The 20,486-nt window shown below is 40.0% G+C and overlaps 2 protein-coding genes across 2 annotated transcripts in view; one reads left to right on the top strand and one right to left on the bottom strand.

The window, feature by feature from the left end:
- The window catches only part of dcc (DCC netrin 1 receptor), a 368,326-nt gene that overhangs the window by 28,340 nt on the left and 319,500 nt on the right, over positions 1 to 20,486 (top strand). The gene's annotated exons all lie outside the window — the stretch shown is intronic.
- The window catches only part of trabd2a (TraB domain containing 2A), a 55,620-nt gene that overhangs the window by 23,149 nt on the left and 11,985 nt on the right, over positions 1 to 20,486 (bottom strand). Inside the window, exons 3-4 of the mRNA XM_064307456.1 lie at positions 8,129 to 8,275; positions 7,362 to 7,536 (exon numbers count right to left, since the gene is read on the bottom strand). Of these exons, the coding sequence (XP_064163526.1) occupies positions 7,362 to 7,536; positions 8,129 to 8,275 (322 nt within the window). The remainder of the gene's footprint in view (positions 1 to 7,361; positions 7,537 to 8,128; positions 8,276 to 20,486) is intronic.

The raw sequence follows: 20,486 nt of genomic DNA, 5'->3' as shown, positions 1-20,486 counted from the left end.
CATTATGAAGTTGGACTGTTAGCTGTCTGAAATTAAGTTGTTTTTTTTTCTCCCGCTACTGAATTATAAACTGTGATTCGGAGAAAAGTAATAAGCACTTCCATACATTCCTCAGAAATTACTTTTGGATCCCAGCACGGACCTGAAAACACTTTCTGCGAGAAACTGAAGGGGTAAAGCGTTCTGTTTTGAAAGGATATTTAATACACAAACAGAGTTTCACTATTTCACCAGTATCAACAATTTATCATTAAAAACATTATAGTTAAGAATAATACCAGGATGCATTGCTAAAAACCTTGTCTAAAAACACTGTTGGTGTACGAAATCAGTTGTGAGGGAAAGATTTTCCACAGCATTCATGTTGATTGAGTCATTTAACTGCCCAGGGAAGGTCCTGGAATTCTTAACTGCAAGAAGAGAAAGATGAAGTTGAAGTATATTTATGCTTGATTCACTTGAAATTATTAATATTATAGAGACATAATTAAATGTCCTAGAAAATAACTAGTAGTAACTAATAAGTGCCACTCATAATACATATTTATATGTCTCAATCTGCTTGGCAGTCTTGAGTCAAGTTAAATCTCAAGTCTTAATACAAGTTACAGTGGTTGAATGGAATTATATAATTATAATAATAGTTACCCTGTTATTAAATAAATACTATGATTTAGCAAATACAAAGAGTGGAGAACCATATTTGGCCTGCTGTTCCACTGAAATTTAATGAGTTGTTCAATAAATGTTTTAAAGAGGCTTGTGGAAAAAACACTGCAATTTAGTGCAAATGAATGCAGAGCTTCAGACCCTAAGCGATTTTAATATCCCGATGGCAGACAGTATTCTTATGGCAGACACTAGCTGTTTAAAACTTTGTTACTGACTGCTAAGGTATTCATGAAATTTTATTCCTGAGCAGATTGCAGTTTTCTCAGATATCAATGTATTGCCTGAGGTCTCAAAGACTTCTGTCTGGGGGGCATTATAGGCATAGCCAGGGATTAAATTATGTTTTAACCTGCAGCAAAAAGAAGCTAAAGCAACCAATAGTTGACAGATCAAATTTTACACTCATCTAAAAAAAGTATGCCAACTCTGCCTCTCCATAAGAATGTGTGGAGCTAAATGTAGTATTCTTTATCTTCTCTGTCAGGAGGAGGTGCTAATTCCACAAACGGGGAAATAGCCAGGCAAGCTGTTGGCCTACCAGTTTTCCAATTCCAGAGCTGCACAGCTGATTACTGGGCAGCTGAATGCTCAGCTGGTCAATTCCTGTTGGTGCTATGCAAAACTTTTTTTTTGTGTCAAAACCAACACTGAGCAAAAGAAATGGCAAGATGAAGCAGGAGAGAACAGTGTGAGTTGGCAGTTGGTGACTGATGAGAAAGTTCAACTAAGCTATGGCATTTTAAAGAACTGGTGTGCCGTGTATGTGAAAATTGTCATCTAACATGCCCTGATATCAACTGTGACATTTTACATACTTGTAGATCTAGCACTTTAGTCAGCAATGCAGCCTAAGTGCTTCTGGTGCCTTTATGTTGAGTATATACAGCTGGACAATGCTTTGCAAAACTGACAGTAAAATGTTAATAGCTGTTTTACTGTACACACTGCCAGAATGAAAGCCAGTAAAGTTCAAACTAAAATAGATATGGACACAATGCAAGCCAATGTATAAAACCTATATATTGTCTATGTGCCAGTGCATTTAATTACATCACTACGCTGTCTGATGTATCCCAGAGGATGAGTGATGGAGAGAAACACAGTAAGCTTTGGGGCCACTGCTTCGCGATGGTGTTCATGCCCCAGAGGGCCATGTGCCTGGCACCGAAAGGCCTGCAGAATTAATTGTTCTCCCTGTCCCAGTCAAACAAACGGATTCTTAACGGCTACACTAGTTCCCAATCATTTTTGTTCCAGTGACAACACAGATCTATCTTTCAACCTCATTGCTTTTCCATCTGCCAGCCATTATGGAGCCAGAAGCTGGTAACGCACTCGGAATAAAGCCACTCCATAACGCTGTGGCTGCCCGGGGACTCCAGACCCAACCATACTGGCTCGCCTTCAACTTTAATCACTGTTCCACACCAAGTCCACCGAGAGTACATTCTTCGGATTGCTGAAGCATACGTGTGAGCCCGAGCAAGTTTGCGTCTGTTTGCAAAGAACAGAGAGGGGGAACGGCTGAAAGAGTTATAGTTAAGGTTTTGGCTGCATCCCGCAGTCATTGGAACATACGGTGCAGTTCCAAGTGGAAGGCGGTTCTAAGAGGCAAGATACAGTGGATAACAAACTGTGGATCTTGCACCACTTCTGTTCACACCACAAATCCAGCTCCCACATAACGGTCTGCCATGAACTGCAACACTTTCTGTGCGCCTTTATTCTAGATGGGAGGGGATCTTCTTTGCGAACATGGTTCCAGATCTCTTCAGACAAAAACAAATCCAGAACTTGCCGAATGAGCATGAAGTTTCATTTAATTAAGATAAAATGTAAACAGTTTAGCAAAAGAATGGTTTGTGAATTTTTAATTTTTACAAATGCAACTGAGGAAAAAAGGATTCTTCATAAGTGACTAATTAAACCCTGGAAGAACTCATTTCTGTTATCATAGTTACCGTAAGACTATTATGAAAGATTTATGGTAACCAAAGAATATTTCGTACGCAACATTTTGCATGATTTATGACTCCCATCAATGGTGTATGGTTCACTGAAAACCGTTGCCCCAGAAGCCCTTGTTAAATAGCAAAGTATCAGGAAGAGATTTTGAAATCAGTGGGTACGGCAGCGACAAGGGGGGGATTAGCTTTCACTCAGTCTGGAGTAGTTAGCGAAAAGAAAATGAGGGTTTTTTTGTGTGAATGTGGACAGGGTTCAGTGCCTTCTCCTTAATTTCTGCTTTGGAGACTATGAAGACAGGAGACAAGGGTTGATGAGCATGCCCTCACGACTGAAGTTACAGAGTCTGGAAGGATCCCACTATAAAGGCGTCCATTGTGGGCCCACACTGTCTCTCGCTCCTTGCCTCTCGGGGGGATAATTACGACATGTTACCCTTCCGTGGCAGCCCGGCGCTGGGGCCTCACGGCACGGGGCTAACCTCGCCGGAATCATGGCGCGTTGCTTCTGGGTGAGTGGGCAGATCGGTTTCACTCACCTTGGTGGACCAAGCCCTTGTTAAAAAACCTGCAAGGACGCGTCATGAAATGTGCTCCTTGTTAGAACAACCTGAGCGGGGAGTTCTGCAGACCTATTAGTCTGTCTCTGTTTTCACTCAGGGACTTCCTGTAGTCACCAAGCTCAGTAGACTGTGAAGACCTCTGCTAACGCCTTACCACTTTGAGTCTTCAGAGAAATGGGGGCTGTCTTAATCTGTTTAAACTTGCTCAAAAGAGATGTGGCAACAGTGGTAAAAAAAAAAAAAGCTACAAAAGAATATGAAAATGGATTTTAAAAGGCCTTCAGTAAAAAAAAAAAAAATTAACTGTCAAAAATCCCTTTGGAAAAAAGGTCAAAAGCAGTGGACTATCAGGCCAGAGATCTTACTTCTAAGCATTCACATTCGCTTTTGTGTGTCTTTCTGTGCAAACTGGAATAGATGATTTTTGTGTTAGGAGAAGCTTCTGAAGTCTTAAAACTGATTTTTCACATTCAACACCTGGTCTGAAATGAACTGCTTCTGTACGAAAAACTCAAAGCAGACAGGCTGGGTAAGAAATAGGCCTATTACCCAGTTTCCGCTTATACCTACAAAAGTAAGAATTCAGCACTAAAAAGGACATTGTTGGCTTCCAAACAAGATAGTCTGGACGGGAATATAGGTATCCGATAAGAAAATTCCAGATAATAATTTTTGTATGGATCAAATTAATACAGTATAGAAAAAATAACAATTCTGGAGCAGTGCAAATAAGTGGGAACTTTTAAAAATCAAGCCCACAAAATGAATGGAAGTGGCAAACCATATGGATTTTTAACAAGAGTGAATGCATGCAATACAATTCAATGTCATTTTTAATCACATTACTTGGATTTTCACATGAATGAGCTTGTGTGAAGTTAAGGGATTGCTATTTCAATGTCTGCTTCTTAACCATTTGGAATTCAGTCAAATGTATACTATTGCAAAGCAAACAGCTACATAACCACAAATATGAACAGACCTCGCTATGATTTCCCCACCTAAGGGCTTAAAAATGTGTTTGGCTGGATATATCACGCATTCGTATACCAGAAATCTTTGGGCCTCTAACATGGTACAGCCAACAAAATTTGTTGTTCATTTTGCATCGCTCATTGACTGTTTCCAGAAAGTTTCAAGGTCTTATTAGATTTACAATTTAACGATAATTGTAAGGTAAACACCCGGCCATTTTGTCAGAGCACTGTCCCTAAGGGTTTGAACACTAGAACACTCAGACAAGGTAGACATTAAACTGAGTCAATTTCCTTTAGTGCCAAGTGCATGCTCATCTAACTGCTTAACACAGGTTGTGAAAAGGGATTCTTTTGTCTTTTTGCACACAACAACACTAACTTTCACAGCACGGTAAGTAAAGATTTAGACAAGGATGTCCATCATTACCTCCCAATGCACATTTTGTTGCCTTATCACAAATAACGTGCTGTTTAAAAAGACAGGAGGCATTGCTAAGTGCAGGTAATTTTAAGGCTTGAAACTGCAATAAAATCTACATAACTGGGGAAAAAATGTGCTCCAAAGTAAATTTTTTGAATAAGAAACCAAAGTATAAACATTTGTTTCCAATTTCTACCTACATTAAAACAAAGAGATGAGTTTTACTTTAACAAAATCTTAGACACGACTTGTGAAAATAGCCTCATTTGGCTTTAATTACATTTTTTTTTTAATTTTGGAAGTCTATCCAATCATTTTGAAAATACTAAAAGCAGAAGTTAAATTTGTTTAACGTGTTTCTGTAGGTTTAAATTGACTGTGGCTGATATAAATGTGAGTGTTCCAAAATTTTGATTCACACAATTTGCTGAGTTTAGCAAATAAAAAATTAACTCACCAAACTACGCATTTATTTGTAATCATTTTTCTTGCTGATCAGGACAAATGTTCATTGCATCCAGGAAACTGTCTATAGGATATCAGCATTGGTGATGTTTTAGAATTGAAATGTCCACTTCCTATTGTCCTCCCCTCATTTTTGATGTGACTGATGCGTGCTCATTTTCCCCTTTCCAGCTGTTCTTGAGATAGAGCATCAGGGTTTGAAGCTGCAGCATTGCAGAAGAACAAGCTGCATGTTCATTCATTTTGTGACACAAGCAAATGCATGTTTGTTTGAATTTAATAACATCAAACAACTGACGTTTTCTAAGTTTCTGGGACGCCATATATGGCACTTTGCTGTAAGACTCCTTTACAAATTCTACTTTGCGTCATATTACTGCGAACATCTCATAAAACGTGGTTTGATTCGGTGTTTGTATCACTTTGAATCGGCTCAGGATTAAATCTCTTCGGCATGAGCTTCATCGCCTCCCGTTCTGCGCCGCCATAATCGTTACACCACCTCACACTGCTTCTTTTGTTGACTTAACCCCAATTGCCAGGACTTAATTAAACATACGCACTTTGCTGACAGTGGACTTATTTTATCTGACATTTCATTAAAAGGGAGTTACACTAGGCACTGGCTGGGCTGCATGCACTCAGAGATGCTGCAGATAAGAAGATGCTTCAGATGTGAAGCCCTGATACTGATTTATCCCCCGAAAGGCCAGGTGCAAAGAGGAAGGGCTGAGTCGGTAAACTTTATAAAGACACAGCTCATTGAAATCTACCTGTGTGTCGACACATCTGTCAAATGACTCCATGTTTTCAGCTCAGTTAAAACACTGTGAGTGGAGGTACTGAGTTTCACACCTATGGAGAGTGCAATTTAGATTACTAGAGTATTTTATTAGCAGTTACAACACATATTATTACATATACAAGGGAGAGTTTGAGTGTGGAGTGAGCAATTTCTCTGAAGTGGGATTTGGAAACTAAGACTTAGGTCTATTACAGACACTGAACATAGGCTTTCCAAAATCCAAAGGATCATATTTAATATTCTCAGCTTCAAGTTTTGAGTTAAATTGAAGCAGACAATGTGGCAATATGTGGATTCCTGGATTTTCTGCATAAATCTGGAATTGTTTCTTTATGGATTTCACAGTAACCCAGTCAAAGACGACTTCTGTGCTTCTTAGTCCCAGGATTCCAGTTTTTCCAAGATTTAAACATTTTTCCCAACTGTGTACCTCAAAATGGATGGTCCCTTTTTGCACTTTTCACAGACAGCTGGGTTTTAATAAACTGTCCTACGTGGCTTTAATCATATTTCAACTCATTTACTGTACCTCTATGAAAGGTAATCTTAAAATGTTCAATGCACACAAAAGTGATAGCATGTCCTATTATTTTGCTGAACAGTGGAAAAAGTAGGCGACATCAGAGAGATGGATAAGAAGATATGACAGCCCAGGAGTCATATTTGAAAGAGAAGAGTAAGGCACTCGCGTTTCTGCACATATGGTGCTAGTAATAAGATATGTGAATCTCTGCCTTTAATAAATGTTCAACCTTAACAGTTGAATATTTTCAGAAAAGTATATGCTTATGAATGTCCACAGAACCGCCACTAGTTCACTATCGATTTTGATCACAATGCATGAAACCATCACATTCAATACTTCAGAACCAAAACAAGGTACAGGCCTGCTGCTCAAGAATATATACTCAGATATATGTGCTCAGATATGATACAACTCACTTAAGGAGATCGACATTCAGTGATCCAGGGTTGAATTACAATGCCCTCAAAAATAACACCCTTTATAAAGATGACTAAATAAGGCTGTATAAAATAATAAAGGTAAGGAGTTATACTGTACACTCAAACAAAATGGTGAATCAAAACATATTTTGTTAAAATATGTTTTCCACAAAGAAATATAATAATTATTTTAAGTAAAATCCAACAAAATTAAATCTGCATTAACATTCTGTTTTGGAAAGTTGATATCAAGTTGTGCCCTCTTATGGCTTCTTGTTTCATTGGAGTATAAAAATTGCCCCGGGGCTCTTTTTAAGGTTACTAGAATCATGAACTCCAGAAAGTACTGGAATGTTTTGCCAGAAACCTGGCACACTCTGCCTGGATGTTCAAACTTGGCTGCCAAGTCTCCAGACTTGAACCTAGTTGACAATTTATGGTTTGTATTCCATAACTTTTTTTGTTTGTCTTCATTGAGAGTGATTTTGGAGGGCGCAGTTGAACTGGCCACTCGCTGAAAGGGTTGTGCTACGAAGTGAATGGACTCACCGGCCCCAAAGGCAAAGAAGAAGCTCTTGTCTGGGTTTTCCTCCAGCAGGGCCTTTACTCTCCGACCCATCCTTTCATTGCGTTTGTAGATCAGCTCCTGCCTGAAGTAGCTGTCGATCTCCTGGGCAGTGATCTGCTCGCTGGGGGGCAGGGTGACATTGTTGAAGTTGGGAACCTGGAGAAGGATCACACAAAGAGGCCAGCTGAAGAACATCAAACCCATAAATCCCATAATGAGAGAAGCTGGATGGCCATCAGGAGTCACGGAACTCCCTTAACAATGAGGGACGGAGGGGCTTCTGCTGCATTCAGAGGTACAAAATTAAATATGGACAAATTTATACCTTTTTATTCCATCAGGGCCATTCAGTTTTTTTCTGTAGGTTTTATCAGTATTGTGGTGGTCCTTTGGGGAGTCACTGGCAGAGTGCTTAAATAAGCTATGTTATTTGTGCTTTCTAAATTTCCAGTAACCACTGCACAACTCAGAGTGCCACTTTCTTTTGCCTCTCTGGCTCCCCCGAATAATTCAGTACCATCAAGAAACCCTGTTCTTACCATTTTTCATTTGTATCACAATAAAATACACAAGAAACTTCTTCAAACCATGCACACCACATTCTTAAAATGTTGGGAGTTCTACCATTTTGCCTCTGTCACTGCAACAGGCTTAGAGTCCAAGTGAGCTGAATGTCTAAGTCCTTCCATGTTAACCACTGAACCCGGTTGGAAGCACAGTCTGGTTGAAGGAAGTAAAGCTGACTCACCTGAGAGGTATCATGGTTGAAGATGATGGAGTTGAGGTCTCCACAGTTGTAGTGCCTGATGAGGTCCTCCGTGGTGTAGGGCACCTGTAGGCTGCCTGCACGCAGGCTCTCCTGCTGTAGGAGGGTCTGGTTAAGGGCAAAAATCACCTACCAGGGAGTAGAAAAAAGAGCATTGGTTAATTTAACACACAACACATAATTACATAGAAGATGCATGCTTTTCTTCAACATTTAATTAAAGCCTTAATTAATCCTTACTTACTTTCTTTAAAAAATATATAAATAATGATATGAAAAACTGTTTTTTTTTACTAGTTGTTCTCCTTGATTTGGAATCTCTGTCCTTGAATATGCCCAACAAAAAACTTCACAGCTGAGCTAGCATACCTCACACTGATGACAGCTGGTGGCCTGTGGGCACTTTGAACTACTGCTGTGGTAACCTAAGGAAACTGACCCTGGCCAGCTTTAACCGGCCCCACCCCAAGAAGGAAAAGGTCAATTGTGTACTATCCCTGTGGAATCGTGGTCATAGTTTGCTTATGTCATAGCTGAGGCTCACACTTGTGATGATAAGGCAAGCTTATTTAATGACCGCACCACTACGGAGCACTAAGAAAGATTCTGTAGATTTATAGTTTGATGAATTACTGTCCATTGCAAGCCATGGAGCCAAGTCCAAGTGCCATTCAGCAAAACACAAGAGCACAGAGACTGCAAGAAATATCTCTGGACTATAATTAAACATTTGATGGAGAGCCTTTCCAAAGGGTTTACCCTTAAAAAAAGAATTTCTTTATGGACATAGTTCCCCTCATCCTTAGTTTTCTCTGTATGTTCTAGAATGGTGGTGTCTTCTTTATTCATTTAATATTGCTTTCATATCATGAAGGTCTCATGTTTATTTTGAGGCTCTAGCTCATTTGGTACATCTCTCTGCACCCCCGACAAAAAAGAAGAAAAACAAGAAAAATAATCAATCTCCTAGTACAAAAATTCAACTTGATTAATTTCTCAAGTGAAAAAATAAACTAAGCCATCGCTGTGAACAGATATTCTTGCAAATACATGTGCATTTGGTTCATTTCTTTGTTTATTTATTTATCTTGCACAACCACTGACCGGGCTTCTATTCTTTTTTGTGATGTTTTCTACAGTGCTCAGATGACACTTTTTACTTTCGCCGCCATTGTCAGAGCGGTCGCATAGGAGGAGAGGGCAGAGCTCTGCAGATGCCTTCTTGTTGGAGACAAAGAGCCCCCTGCCACCCTCTCCACTCCCTGCACTTTCATCCACCCGTGATCAAAGGGCCACTCTGCATATGAAAGGGGGCTGGCTTTATGCTGCCCAAATTAGCCTATCGCCACCCCGCCAGCCTCCCAACTCCACAACAAAAACTCTCACATCTGTTCTGTCCGAGCCTCATCTTTGAGGGAGGGGGGGTGGTGTAAATCATGGGTGTTGGGGGTTGGGGAGAGCACGGATCACTCGCACAAAAAAGGAGTAGGAGAGGGGGGAGAAACGGAACTAAGGGAGCGAGAAGGGAGAGCTGAACGAATTACATTTCTTCCTGTGATCCCTTCTGTTGTGTCCTTTGCCGTGGGTCAGCGGGTGTGTTCTCCTAGTCCATGGGCTCCCCCTCCCCGCCACCCCCACCCTCAGCTTAAAACACGTAGCTCGTTTCGCCTCTTTTGCTGGGCGGCCGCACACTTCAAACCAAAGTTGGCTCGTATTAAAGCACCATCCCCAATGAAAGTCAATAATTGTCATTTGTGATGGAGATGCCGCTTTCGGTAGGGAGCCAGGTGGCCAGGGGGGTGTATTTTCCCAAAGGGCGCTCATTTTCTGAAGTTTATATGCACACTTCCCAGTGGGAGTAATGAAGTGGAAGACCATAAGCTAAATGATTACACACTTAAACAAGGCATAGATAGCATGGTTTCATTTTTTTTTCCAAGCCATCCTTTCAAAGTGGTGATGTTTTATTTAAGTTTGAGGCTCACGAAACAGATCAAGCCGTGTATTTAATTTTTGAATGCCATTTTCAAAACAAAACAGAACATGATATCTGAATTCTGTACTGGAAAGATAGATCTGCTGCTGTGGAGCATGATGGCAACATGGACAAACACTTTTCAGAGTCAAATGTTCCTGTGAACACCATAGCTTGTTTATAATCAACAGGGAGTTTTAAGTAATTTTAGCTAGAGTGGTGATCCAGTACACATACACTGTCTCATTTTCTCTGGGCTATCTAAGCTTCCTTTGAAAGACACTACCACCATAACTGTGCATCCAACTTAGTCATTGACAAACTAATTTCTCTGTCCATTATACAGCTAATAAAAATATAAATTTACAGCCACATACATAAGTTAGCTATCTAGTAGTACAAATTTTTTACATATACAGCTAAGGAAAATATTCATTTTCAGTCATTTACATAGGCTAGTTAACTAGCCATACTAATTTCTCCATCCATTATACAGCTAAGAAAAATATTAATTTCCATACATTTGCATAGGCTAGCTAATTAGCCATATTGTTGTTCACTATAGATATAGTTACAGTAAACTTCCACATAGCCACCAACAGCATAAGTGACCTACCTGACAACCTTGTTTATATGTTCATATGCATTTCTAATTAAGATTGACAGCCAGGCAAAAGGGTAAACTTTTTTGCAGTGGACTTCAATAATGGGCAGACCATACTAGCACTCTAGGTGCAAGCTAGGACTACTGGACCTCTCCACCATATGCGATTGCTTGTTCACATTCACTGCATATTTTTTTTACATATGCACATTCAGAAATTGCCTCTACTGCTGTACTTATCCAAATTTTCACCCTTCATGTATCCCATCTGATCCCATTAAGGCTGGTTATGTGGGAGTTTACTGTATCGGCTAGCTAGCCATTTGATAAGGAAATCTACCACAATCTCAGAAAAGTCACTGTAGCATACTCTACACAAGTATGCTTGAAAACAAGTAAGAATATTATTTTATCAGATGTTCTGAAGCAGTGTTACCCACACATTTCACATTATATAAAGGCTAATTCTACAGTATGAACATAAAAACAGGCAAGCTGCCATTTGCACTGCACAGTGGTATGAAGTTCTTTGACCTATGACTGTTTTCCGTTGAAGAATAGGCCAATGTAAGGATCAAATAGGTGCTACAAGGGTTTGAAAAATGATGCATGCTCTGGTTTCTGTTTGATTAAGCTAAATGCAAACTGAATGTAACATTAAACAATAGTATAAGCAGGAAATCAGACACCAGCACTCTCCTCTCTTATTTATTTTACTGCTTGACTCTGCCTTAACAGTGTGGCAGTGTCCACTCAGCTGGCTACTGCTCTGTAGGCTACCTAGCTGTGTTTTTTAATATATAGCCTATAGTTTTTTTTTATCGACTGGGAAATGAATGTGCTCTTCCTATTGAGTAAATTCTCATTCTAAGTTTCAGCAACAGGTGAAACATTAATATTACATTTTAAATTATTGCAGGCTTACCACAAAAAAGGGAGCAAAATGTTTTGTTCTTCTGCCAAAAGCAATCACAGACACAGATAATTTATGGATTTTCCCCCTGTTGACAGGAAGACACAAACTGAAATTTAACTAAACAAGTGCTAGCACATAAGGTGCTTGCATGCTCCACATGACCCAAAATGTGACACGTTTTCAAGCTGAGTCAGGATGAGACTCCAAGTCACCAAGTGTGTTTGGCAGCAGGCTTTACTGACTAAGACTTAGTAACTCAAAACGTTCGCATGCAAACTGTATTTAATCTTCAAAGAATGAAAAAAATGTTTCTGCAGTCTGCTTGCTTGGATGCAACCTGGCGGTGAGATGAGAGAGTTTGCAGGAAAATCCCAAAACGTTATAAAACCCGGGCATGTAGGCGATGCCAAGAGAAGACGTTCAATATCTCTCTTATAAAACGTAACCGTCCCGTCTCGCCTCATCTAAACTGAGTTTAGAACTACAACAGATGCAATAGCAAAAGATCGCTTTCTCATGATAAAACAGCAGAATGCGTAAACTACATACGGTGTCGCTTTAGGCACTTGAAGAGTAGGTTTTTGGAATGTTTTTTTCGACGTTCTAAGTCAGTGGTCTACAACTGCATTGCATCAGCATGTTCAGTAAAGAACATTTTAATCACATAGTGTGAACTTGCACCTTAAATGATAAATAATGGCGCTTGCTACGAGCGTGACATGCACATTCAAAATGGGTGAACAACTAAAGTTATCAAACAACTATACGAGCATCCAGGAGCATAACGAGCCCCGAGTCGAGTGCTAAAACCAGAGACTGTAAAAAACCACAGGGCTAAGACTACGAGTAATTGACATGACGTTAACCATGCTCATGACGATTAGGTTACTGGAACCTCGAACTGAAATGTAGAGATGGAAATGAAAATACAACGTGTTAAGAATCTTTCGCCGAAGAACGTCGCATTCAACTTATAGCCTACTCATGCAAACTTGCGGGTGAGTTAAGATCGGTTTCTTCTTACGGCCAATATTTTATGGCTGCAATATCAGTTTGGGGTTAAACTGAAACTACTGTGCTTCATATCGTTGCATGACCTACTGCAGGGGTAGTAGTTGTTTGGCTGTTTATGCTGGACTGGTGTTGTTTACTGGTTCAATTTTGACTGCAGCCTTCATTGCCTCTGATTGTTCGTAAGCAATCAATACTGTAGGGTAATGCTAAGACTTTTGTTGTGGTCGAGGTGGACAGGTAGCCTACTGTTTGCAACGTGAAAATTCCCGTGCATAATACCACAATATAAGGCAAAGCCAAACTCACTAATGCATTTTTAAATGCTAAAATTAAACACTTGGACACATTCACCAGAATTTCTCCGTCCTTCATATTCTTTTTACCACTAGGCCTGTGCTGAAACAGTTTCGTGCTTTGTTGGGGTTCCTATGAACTTGAAACTTCGCAAGTTAGGTAGATGCCATGCGAAAATGAACTAATTAATATAATTTATATTAATATTATTTAAAGTTTCTTCAGTATCTTCGAAATATGTATCACCGTTTCGCACGTTTGAAAATTGAGGCCCTAGACTATTTTGGGTTATTATATATTTGGCAAGCTAGCCTAAATACCTACACCCCCTCTCAAATAAATAACGGACACTCCCAATAGATATTTAGCAGGGTAATTTCTGGACAGGCAGGGTTTCTTGGGTTGTACCTGTGTTGTGTTCCTTTTAGTATTTTAAAGGAGAGCATAGCAGGATGGGGAAATATCAGCAAGTAGTGAAGACTCATATTCTTCGTTCCAAATGACCGCTGGCCATACAGAAGCTACACTTTCATTCTGTCAACAGCTGTGCAGAAGGGCAGCTTCAGAGTGCTGTTTTAATGGCCTACTGTTAAAAGCATTAACCCTCATGAAAAAGAGCCTTTATCTCCGTTTCTTTTCAGACAGCAACAAAAATGCGCAGGCAACCCCTTCTGTGCCAGTGACACATCTTAGGTGGAAACCGCTTGTATTCTATGCACAAAAGATGCAACTATAACCATGAGTGATGACAAAGACTGAGAGTAGATTACTATGTGCAATAATCTATAACCAGTACGATGCTTTATAATGACAGCTATGACGCCTGTACTTTGACATCTGGAGTTTGACATCTTGCAGTAAGGCCATTTTTACAACGTACAACTGCAGACAATCTTGGTGCAAGGCCCCATAACAATTTTCAGTCTTAAATCACACTTTCATCCAACAGTTTAACTACACACAAACTGAAGTGACAGCTAAATATTTCAAGGGAAAGTAAGGTTTCTGCACACTGGGATTTCACGCTGTTATTTCTTAGCCGAGTAAAAGTAGACAAAAAGAAAATGGCTATGCAGCCATTGACCATTATGTTCTGTGATAGCTCTAATGTTGGTTCATGTTTGTCATTACTCAGTAGTAATACAACCCTACGCATTTCACTAAACTGGCTAGTTTGGTAGCTTTACATGTATGCTAATTTTATGAACGAGCAGGCTAGACATGGTGTGGGTGTGCAGGAGGTGACCTGATCAAAACCTCCAGTAATCATTGGCTATGGTGGTCAGAATAATTTCCTTAAGGACATCTAGACATGATCATTTCAGTTACACAGACACCTCTCACTTTCATTTTCTAATTACCCAGCAGTTAGGCCTACATGCTGAGCTTTTATGAGAACTTGTCCTCAAACACATATTCCATTCTGCTTATCTCTCTTATCTGCTTTGGGTATAATAAGCCACCCCCCTTTCAAACTAATCTCAGCAAGCTAGCTCAGCTGGGTAAAAAGCAACATGCTCATTGCTGCTAAAAAGGTGGTTTTACTCACCTTGCAAAAATGATCTGGTAATGTCTGAAAATGACACCAAGTGGCTGATGGCCCAGGACCACAGATCCTAAGCAACATAACCTCCAATTTGTATACAAACACATCTTATATCCAGCTAAAATATTTCCACAGAGGTTTCTGAGAAGTATGTAGTTTAACATATATCAGACTATTTGTTACTAAATTAACTGATCTGTGAAAACGCTTATTTATGAATGTCAGCACTTTTATGTCTCATAACGAATCATTCAGTGGCACATGTGCACGTTTCATTTTTGGTCAACAATGACGTTTTTAAAATTTTATTACCCCAGACCGTGAAAATTACATTACATTACATTATAGGCATTTAGCAGACGCTCTTATCCAGAGCGACTTACACAACTTTTTACATAGCACTTTACATTGTATCCATTTATACAGCTGGATATATACTGAAGCAATGCAGGTTAAGTACCTTGCTCAAGGGTACAACGGCAGTGTCCTTACCCGGGATTCGAACCTACAACCTTTCGGTTACAAGCGCAGTTCCTTACCCACTGTGCCACACTCCGTCCTATAAGAATAAGACACATTCGCCTCTTTGGCAGACTGTTCAAGGTCAGCACTGTTAAATACTGTGCTGACGGTCCATTTTAGCTCAGCCAACAGCCTTCTGAGCTCCAGGTCATCACTTTGATGCGGCACGCACTCCACACCGGCCTGGTCTTGAGATGTGACCCCAGCATTCCAACAGGGTCTAACGACTGGAGAGGGAGGACTCCTCATTATGGATTACTGGAAACGCTAGAGGTCTGACTCAAGCATGCCTTTGAAGATTTTTTATTAATTTTCCAATCGGGGGGTGGGGGGTGGTGTGGTGGTGGTTGGTGGGGGAACAAAAGAGAGGTATACATACTTGAAATATTTTCGTACAGACAGCTTAATTCTAGAAAAAAAAAACATGAACTGATCATTTTTATAAACTATTGACAACTATAACTATTGATAAATGTAAGTATTAGCCTAAGCTGTATGGCCGACTGACTGACAATAGACCAAGTTAAATACCTCTCTGGAAAGAAGGGGACCTGTTCTTCTTTGGGAGTGGTAGAATGGGCCACTGTATTGGCATTCTGATGGAAAATAAACATGTTCGGCACCCAGGGATGGGGTTGGTTTGCTTGGATATATGTGGGCTGAATACGCGCTTGTCTTTCGGCCGAGCGAGAGAGCCCTCCCTGGAGCTGCGAACCTGGCGGGCCGCGGGGCCGTGTGTGCGATCCCTGTTTCTCCTCTGAGTTCTCAGCCACTTACGGGCTAACCTCAACCACTTCCCACACAGCCTTGGAGGAGAATGTATGATGTTACATCAGGTCTACCTTCATACACTGAGTGAGGAAAAAAAAAAAAAAAAAACATTCTTGAGAAGCCAGTTTACCTTGGTGCTCGGCCACCACTGACTATTTAGACTGTCAGGACGCATCAGCATCAGAAACAAAATGGGGCTACAGAGCCCAGAATGATGGCTCGTCTATGCCCCCCCAATGGATCACAAGTGCTAGGCAGTTGATCCTGCCGCCTACACCCATCAACAGCACCCCTGACAGGGGGGTGGACAGGGGGAGAGGCGTAGAGGTGTTGGCCACAGAGACTCCCTGTTCACAGACTCTGTACAGGCCTTTCAGGACAACATAATTAAACCAAACTGATTCGAAACTGAGAACTCCCAATTTACAAAATTAGGAGGAAAAACAAAAGCAGAAGTGGGATTGCATATCAATCTCTCTGGGCTGTTGACTTGAGGGTGTAATCTGTAGTTTTAACACAACATGCACTACATACTACCCCTGCTGCCATTATCCCCTGTTGTATCCACCAGGGATGCTCTGCATTCATTTACATTCATTACCGTCCAGAGAGCCAAAAGAGCCTTTATTCCAGTTTTGAACACATTTCATTATATGCCCTGTGAGGTGAGCTCAGGTTTCTCCCACGTGCAGTTTTCTTAGCCCAGAGAGCATTTGCTCTTAAAAACACTGCCTCTGCACATGATGGATATTAAGTCATTGGGTGGGAGTTCCTGGGTATTTATTTTAGTGCGTGATGGATACTAAATGACTGGGGTGGGGTTTCTGGGTGTTTATTTCAAAGATAATTATTTTTGTGTAGCAAAAAAAAAGGCCTAAAGCAAAATGTTGTGATCTATAAGGTTCAGAGTATTCCAAAAAAAAAACCCCCCAAAAAAAACCATCAGATTTTGAAAGGAAGCATGACTTGCATTACCATCTAATCTATTGAAGATACCTTCCATAGTTACTAAACTATTTAGGCTACTAATGAACTGATCTGTGCATTATGACATTGTTATCACTGATTTGCAGCAGACAGTTCACAATTTCCACATACAAATGTCACATCCATCATGGTTACACAGCCTGTGTGGCTCATGTTCAGAATAAGTTAATCAAGATAATCTAGACATTTACAAAAACTATAAAAACATGATTTAAAATGAATATACTTCCTGACGTTTTAATTGCATTTAAAAACTGTTAAAACAAGCTTACATTTAACATGCTAGCAGCTATATGTAGTTTTATGTAGAAATCATATTCCTCTCATCTCTGGGGAACATGGAAGCTTGCACAGGTGGCTCAAGATTTTCCTGTAGACTGGTCTGTTCATGTTTATCCTTTTCAATTACATAAATCACCCTCATCATAATGCTGTTAGGATGCAAATGTACAACTTATACTGTATGTATTAGCCTACATGTTACTTTGAGTACCTTGGAGGTTTTAAGTAGAATAATCTGTTGTAAGCATTTCATATTTTTTACCTTAACTATTGTAAGTTTTTTGAATATGTAAAGTTAAATATAGCACATTGTTGCTACAGAAAATGTACCTTGTGTCTTTTAGAAACTATTTATGAAGCAGTTTTCCTGTTAATGTATTCCACTTTGATTGATTTGGAGCAGACCTATAGTTTAAAGTAGCATTACTGGATCAAAAGGCTTAGGGATTCAGGGATTTGTAGCATTGAGATCAGCCCAGTGCACTTGCTGGTCTGCTCTATGTATCTGTGTCTAAAGAACAGGGCGGAAAAGTGCCTGAAACCTGAAACAGCACAGGGTTGGAGACAGGATGCCCAAACTTCAGCAGTTATGCATGTCTCACACAGGAGTGTCTGGTGAGCTGGAATCATAAGGGGCAAAAATCTTACCTTTAAGAAAAATTATTGGTCTCAGCCAGCTTTTAATTTATTTTATGTGATTAACAAATTCCTGAATAATCCATTGGGAGGTAATCCCAAATGTAATAGCCAAAGCTGGCCATATTACAACATAGTGTCCCTTTATTCCTGTCACAGTAGAGAATGCAAATAAGATTTCCATTTAGGAAAACCAGTTTGATCATTTAAAGGTTATATTTACAGGCAAGTCCCACCATTCTCTGTGCACCACAGCGATAAGCATTATGCACAATGAGGGCTAGCAAATAAACTTCAGAAAAGTTTTGCCATTTCCTGAGCATCTGAACTGTGTATGCTGTGCAGATTGTAAAGTCGTCAATGTCTCTTGAATTTGGGCCCAGACAATGAAGAGTACATTTCGCAAGTTGAAGCAATCCAGAAGTAGAAGCCACAAAGTACATGCTGACAGTAATGACTGGTTTAAAGGCATGGTTTGTGGGAAACTGCACGTACAGCAAGAAAAGCAAACAATTTCACCTTGTTAACTGGCCTTAATTAGAATGACACTCTGTGTGCAAATGAACAGGACTACTGCACATGTTCCACAAATCCTCTTAGTTGCTTGTTTCAATCAATTTGCTGAGCACCATCCTATGCACAAATGGCCATTGTGGCATGATGACATCATCTGAGGATGCCCCCATTTAATAAATGCATGAACCCATGCAAACTGTAGATGCCTTTGGGGCGGTTATTAGTTTTGTACACTCGACAAAGAAGGTTGCTGTAATGCTCAAGTTTCCATGGCTGGCAAACATCTCTTTCAAAAGCAGGTTAAAAGGTTTTAACCCTGCAACATCTGCTGAGGCACTGGGGTCACTAATGTGCTTCCTTTTGGAACCACAAATGGACATGGGTTAAATAAATGTTTCCTTGCTGAAACTACATATGGTGATAGCATTGGACATTTGTTTGGCCCAAGAAAAGAGTTGATGTTAAACATCAGTTCTGTGACTTCCATTATGGAGACCGGATGACTTCTTAGGGTCATCTTTGCGATGGCTTTCCTGAGATTATTTTTTTTCAAGCCGGTTTATGTCGGGATGTTTTGAAGCTCTAATTGACAAAGACCACATTCACACTGATGAGTGTCCCGTTCAAGATGTGCTTGTTAGGAGGCAGGCAAAATAAGCCCGGCTCATTAATCCTCTCAAGAATTTTCAAAATTAAAAAATGGAGTTGTAGAGTAGACCCTGAAGGAGTCATTCACCATGGGACATAATTGCTACCAAAAAGTCTGAAACGTTAAGGATGCCCACAATGGTTCGGTTACTCATGAGCCTCTGCCGTAAAAAGAACAAGATGTAGAATTGGCAGAGTATCTCTTTCAGGACTTCAGTTGCCACAGGCTTGGTGAGCAATTCCTGAAATAGAAACCACGCATACATGGATGACAAAAATCCATCCAATACCCCCGGATGAGGTTTGGACCAAAACAAAAAAAAGCAAAAAAAATAAAAATAAATAAAATTTGAATTTACCCACTGAAGAGAGAACTCATACAGACACAACAGAATATCCAATAAAACCCCTAAACACAGAAATTAATCTGGAAGACTTGCTATGGAAGCAAAAGTTGAAGACGTACAGTTAAGTTTTCAAGAGTGGAATACAGCAAATACATAGGCTACATTTATGTATTGGCTCTGATGACCAGAATCACTGCAACACATTCTAATCGACAGTTACAGCATCAAAATGCTAAATGTAATCTAGAGTTCAGCTCTGATGAGCGCTGAGATTGCATTTATATTCAAATACTTTTATATGTTTTTAATTGTTTGTATAACAATTGTTGTTATGCAGAATCCAAAACATAATTATCAAAATAGCCAGACATAATAATAAAGTTCAATACTCCAAAACGACAATAAACGTTTCAAAATGTTAAATGGAGAGAAAATTGAAAGCAAGCTGGAGGCCTGGGCCTTATGGAGGATGTGGGGCCATTTGTGAGAAAAAGAGGACCGGCAGAGAGGCGATGAAATTAACTGCGAGCAGCGAGGAACAGTAGGCTTCTTGTCAAGAGATCTACAGCTTTTATGAGGTCGGCTACCAAATCCTGACAATTCCACCCCATCCCCAAAGACAAACACTCTTTGGGCGCAAATGACCCTGAAAATGCAGGCTATTCCTCCCGAGTGTGTGGAATTCTCTCCGAGCAGGGACAAAAAGTAAACAATACAAAGGGTGGGGGCAGGGAACAGACTTTCACTCTCAGAAGTGCCAGCGCAGATCACTGCACATTAAAAAACCACTGACCCCCATATAAAACAAGCAACAGGGATAAAAAATACCTTTCATGGACCAAAAAAAAGTGTGATATGCAATATTCCTAGCAGTGCAATCAATAGAATATATCACACATACAATGTGTGCTGAGAGTTATGAGAGATGACAGGAAGAAAAGATGGCATTATAGATCTGGAAGTATGAAGGCATATCAGGAAATGTCATTTTGTTTACAGAAACAAACAGGCTCCAGTTTCATAGCTTTGAAATAGAGAAGATAACAGGTGTTCATGTTTTTCAAATTATCTCAAATAATACCATATAAACACAAGCTGTGTGCCTGCTGAATGCATCTTTTAAGAAATCTGAACTTTCATCCAAGACCACACATTTTGAGTATTTTTGAGTTAATTCCCACACTACATATTTTCTTTCAGAGTAATTGTTACAATGGTGCCAACATAATCATTGGACAGTCATAGTACTCGCCACCTCAGAACATTGGTCTGGCCTTTACTA

The sequence above is a fragment of the Anguilla rostrata genome, chromosome 14 (assembly GCF_018555375.3).
Source record: "Anguilla rostrata isolate EN2019 chromosome 14, ASM1855537v3, whole genome shotgun sequence".
Lineage (NCBI taxonomy): Eukaryota > Metazoa > Chordata > Actinopteri > Anguilliformes > Anguillidae > Anguilla > Anguilla rostrata.
The sequence above is the reverse complement of the archived record's forward strand: the minus strand, read 5'-3'. Positions and strand labels throughout refer to the sequence as shown.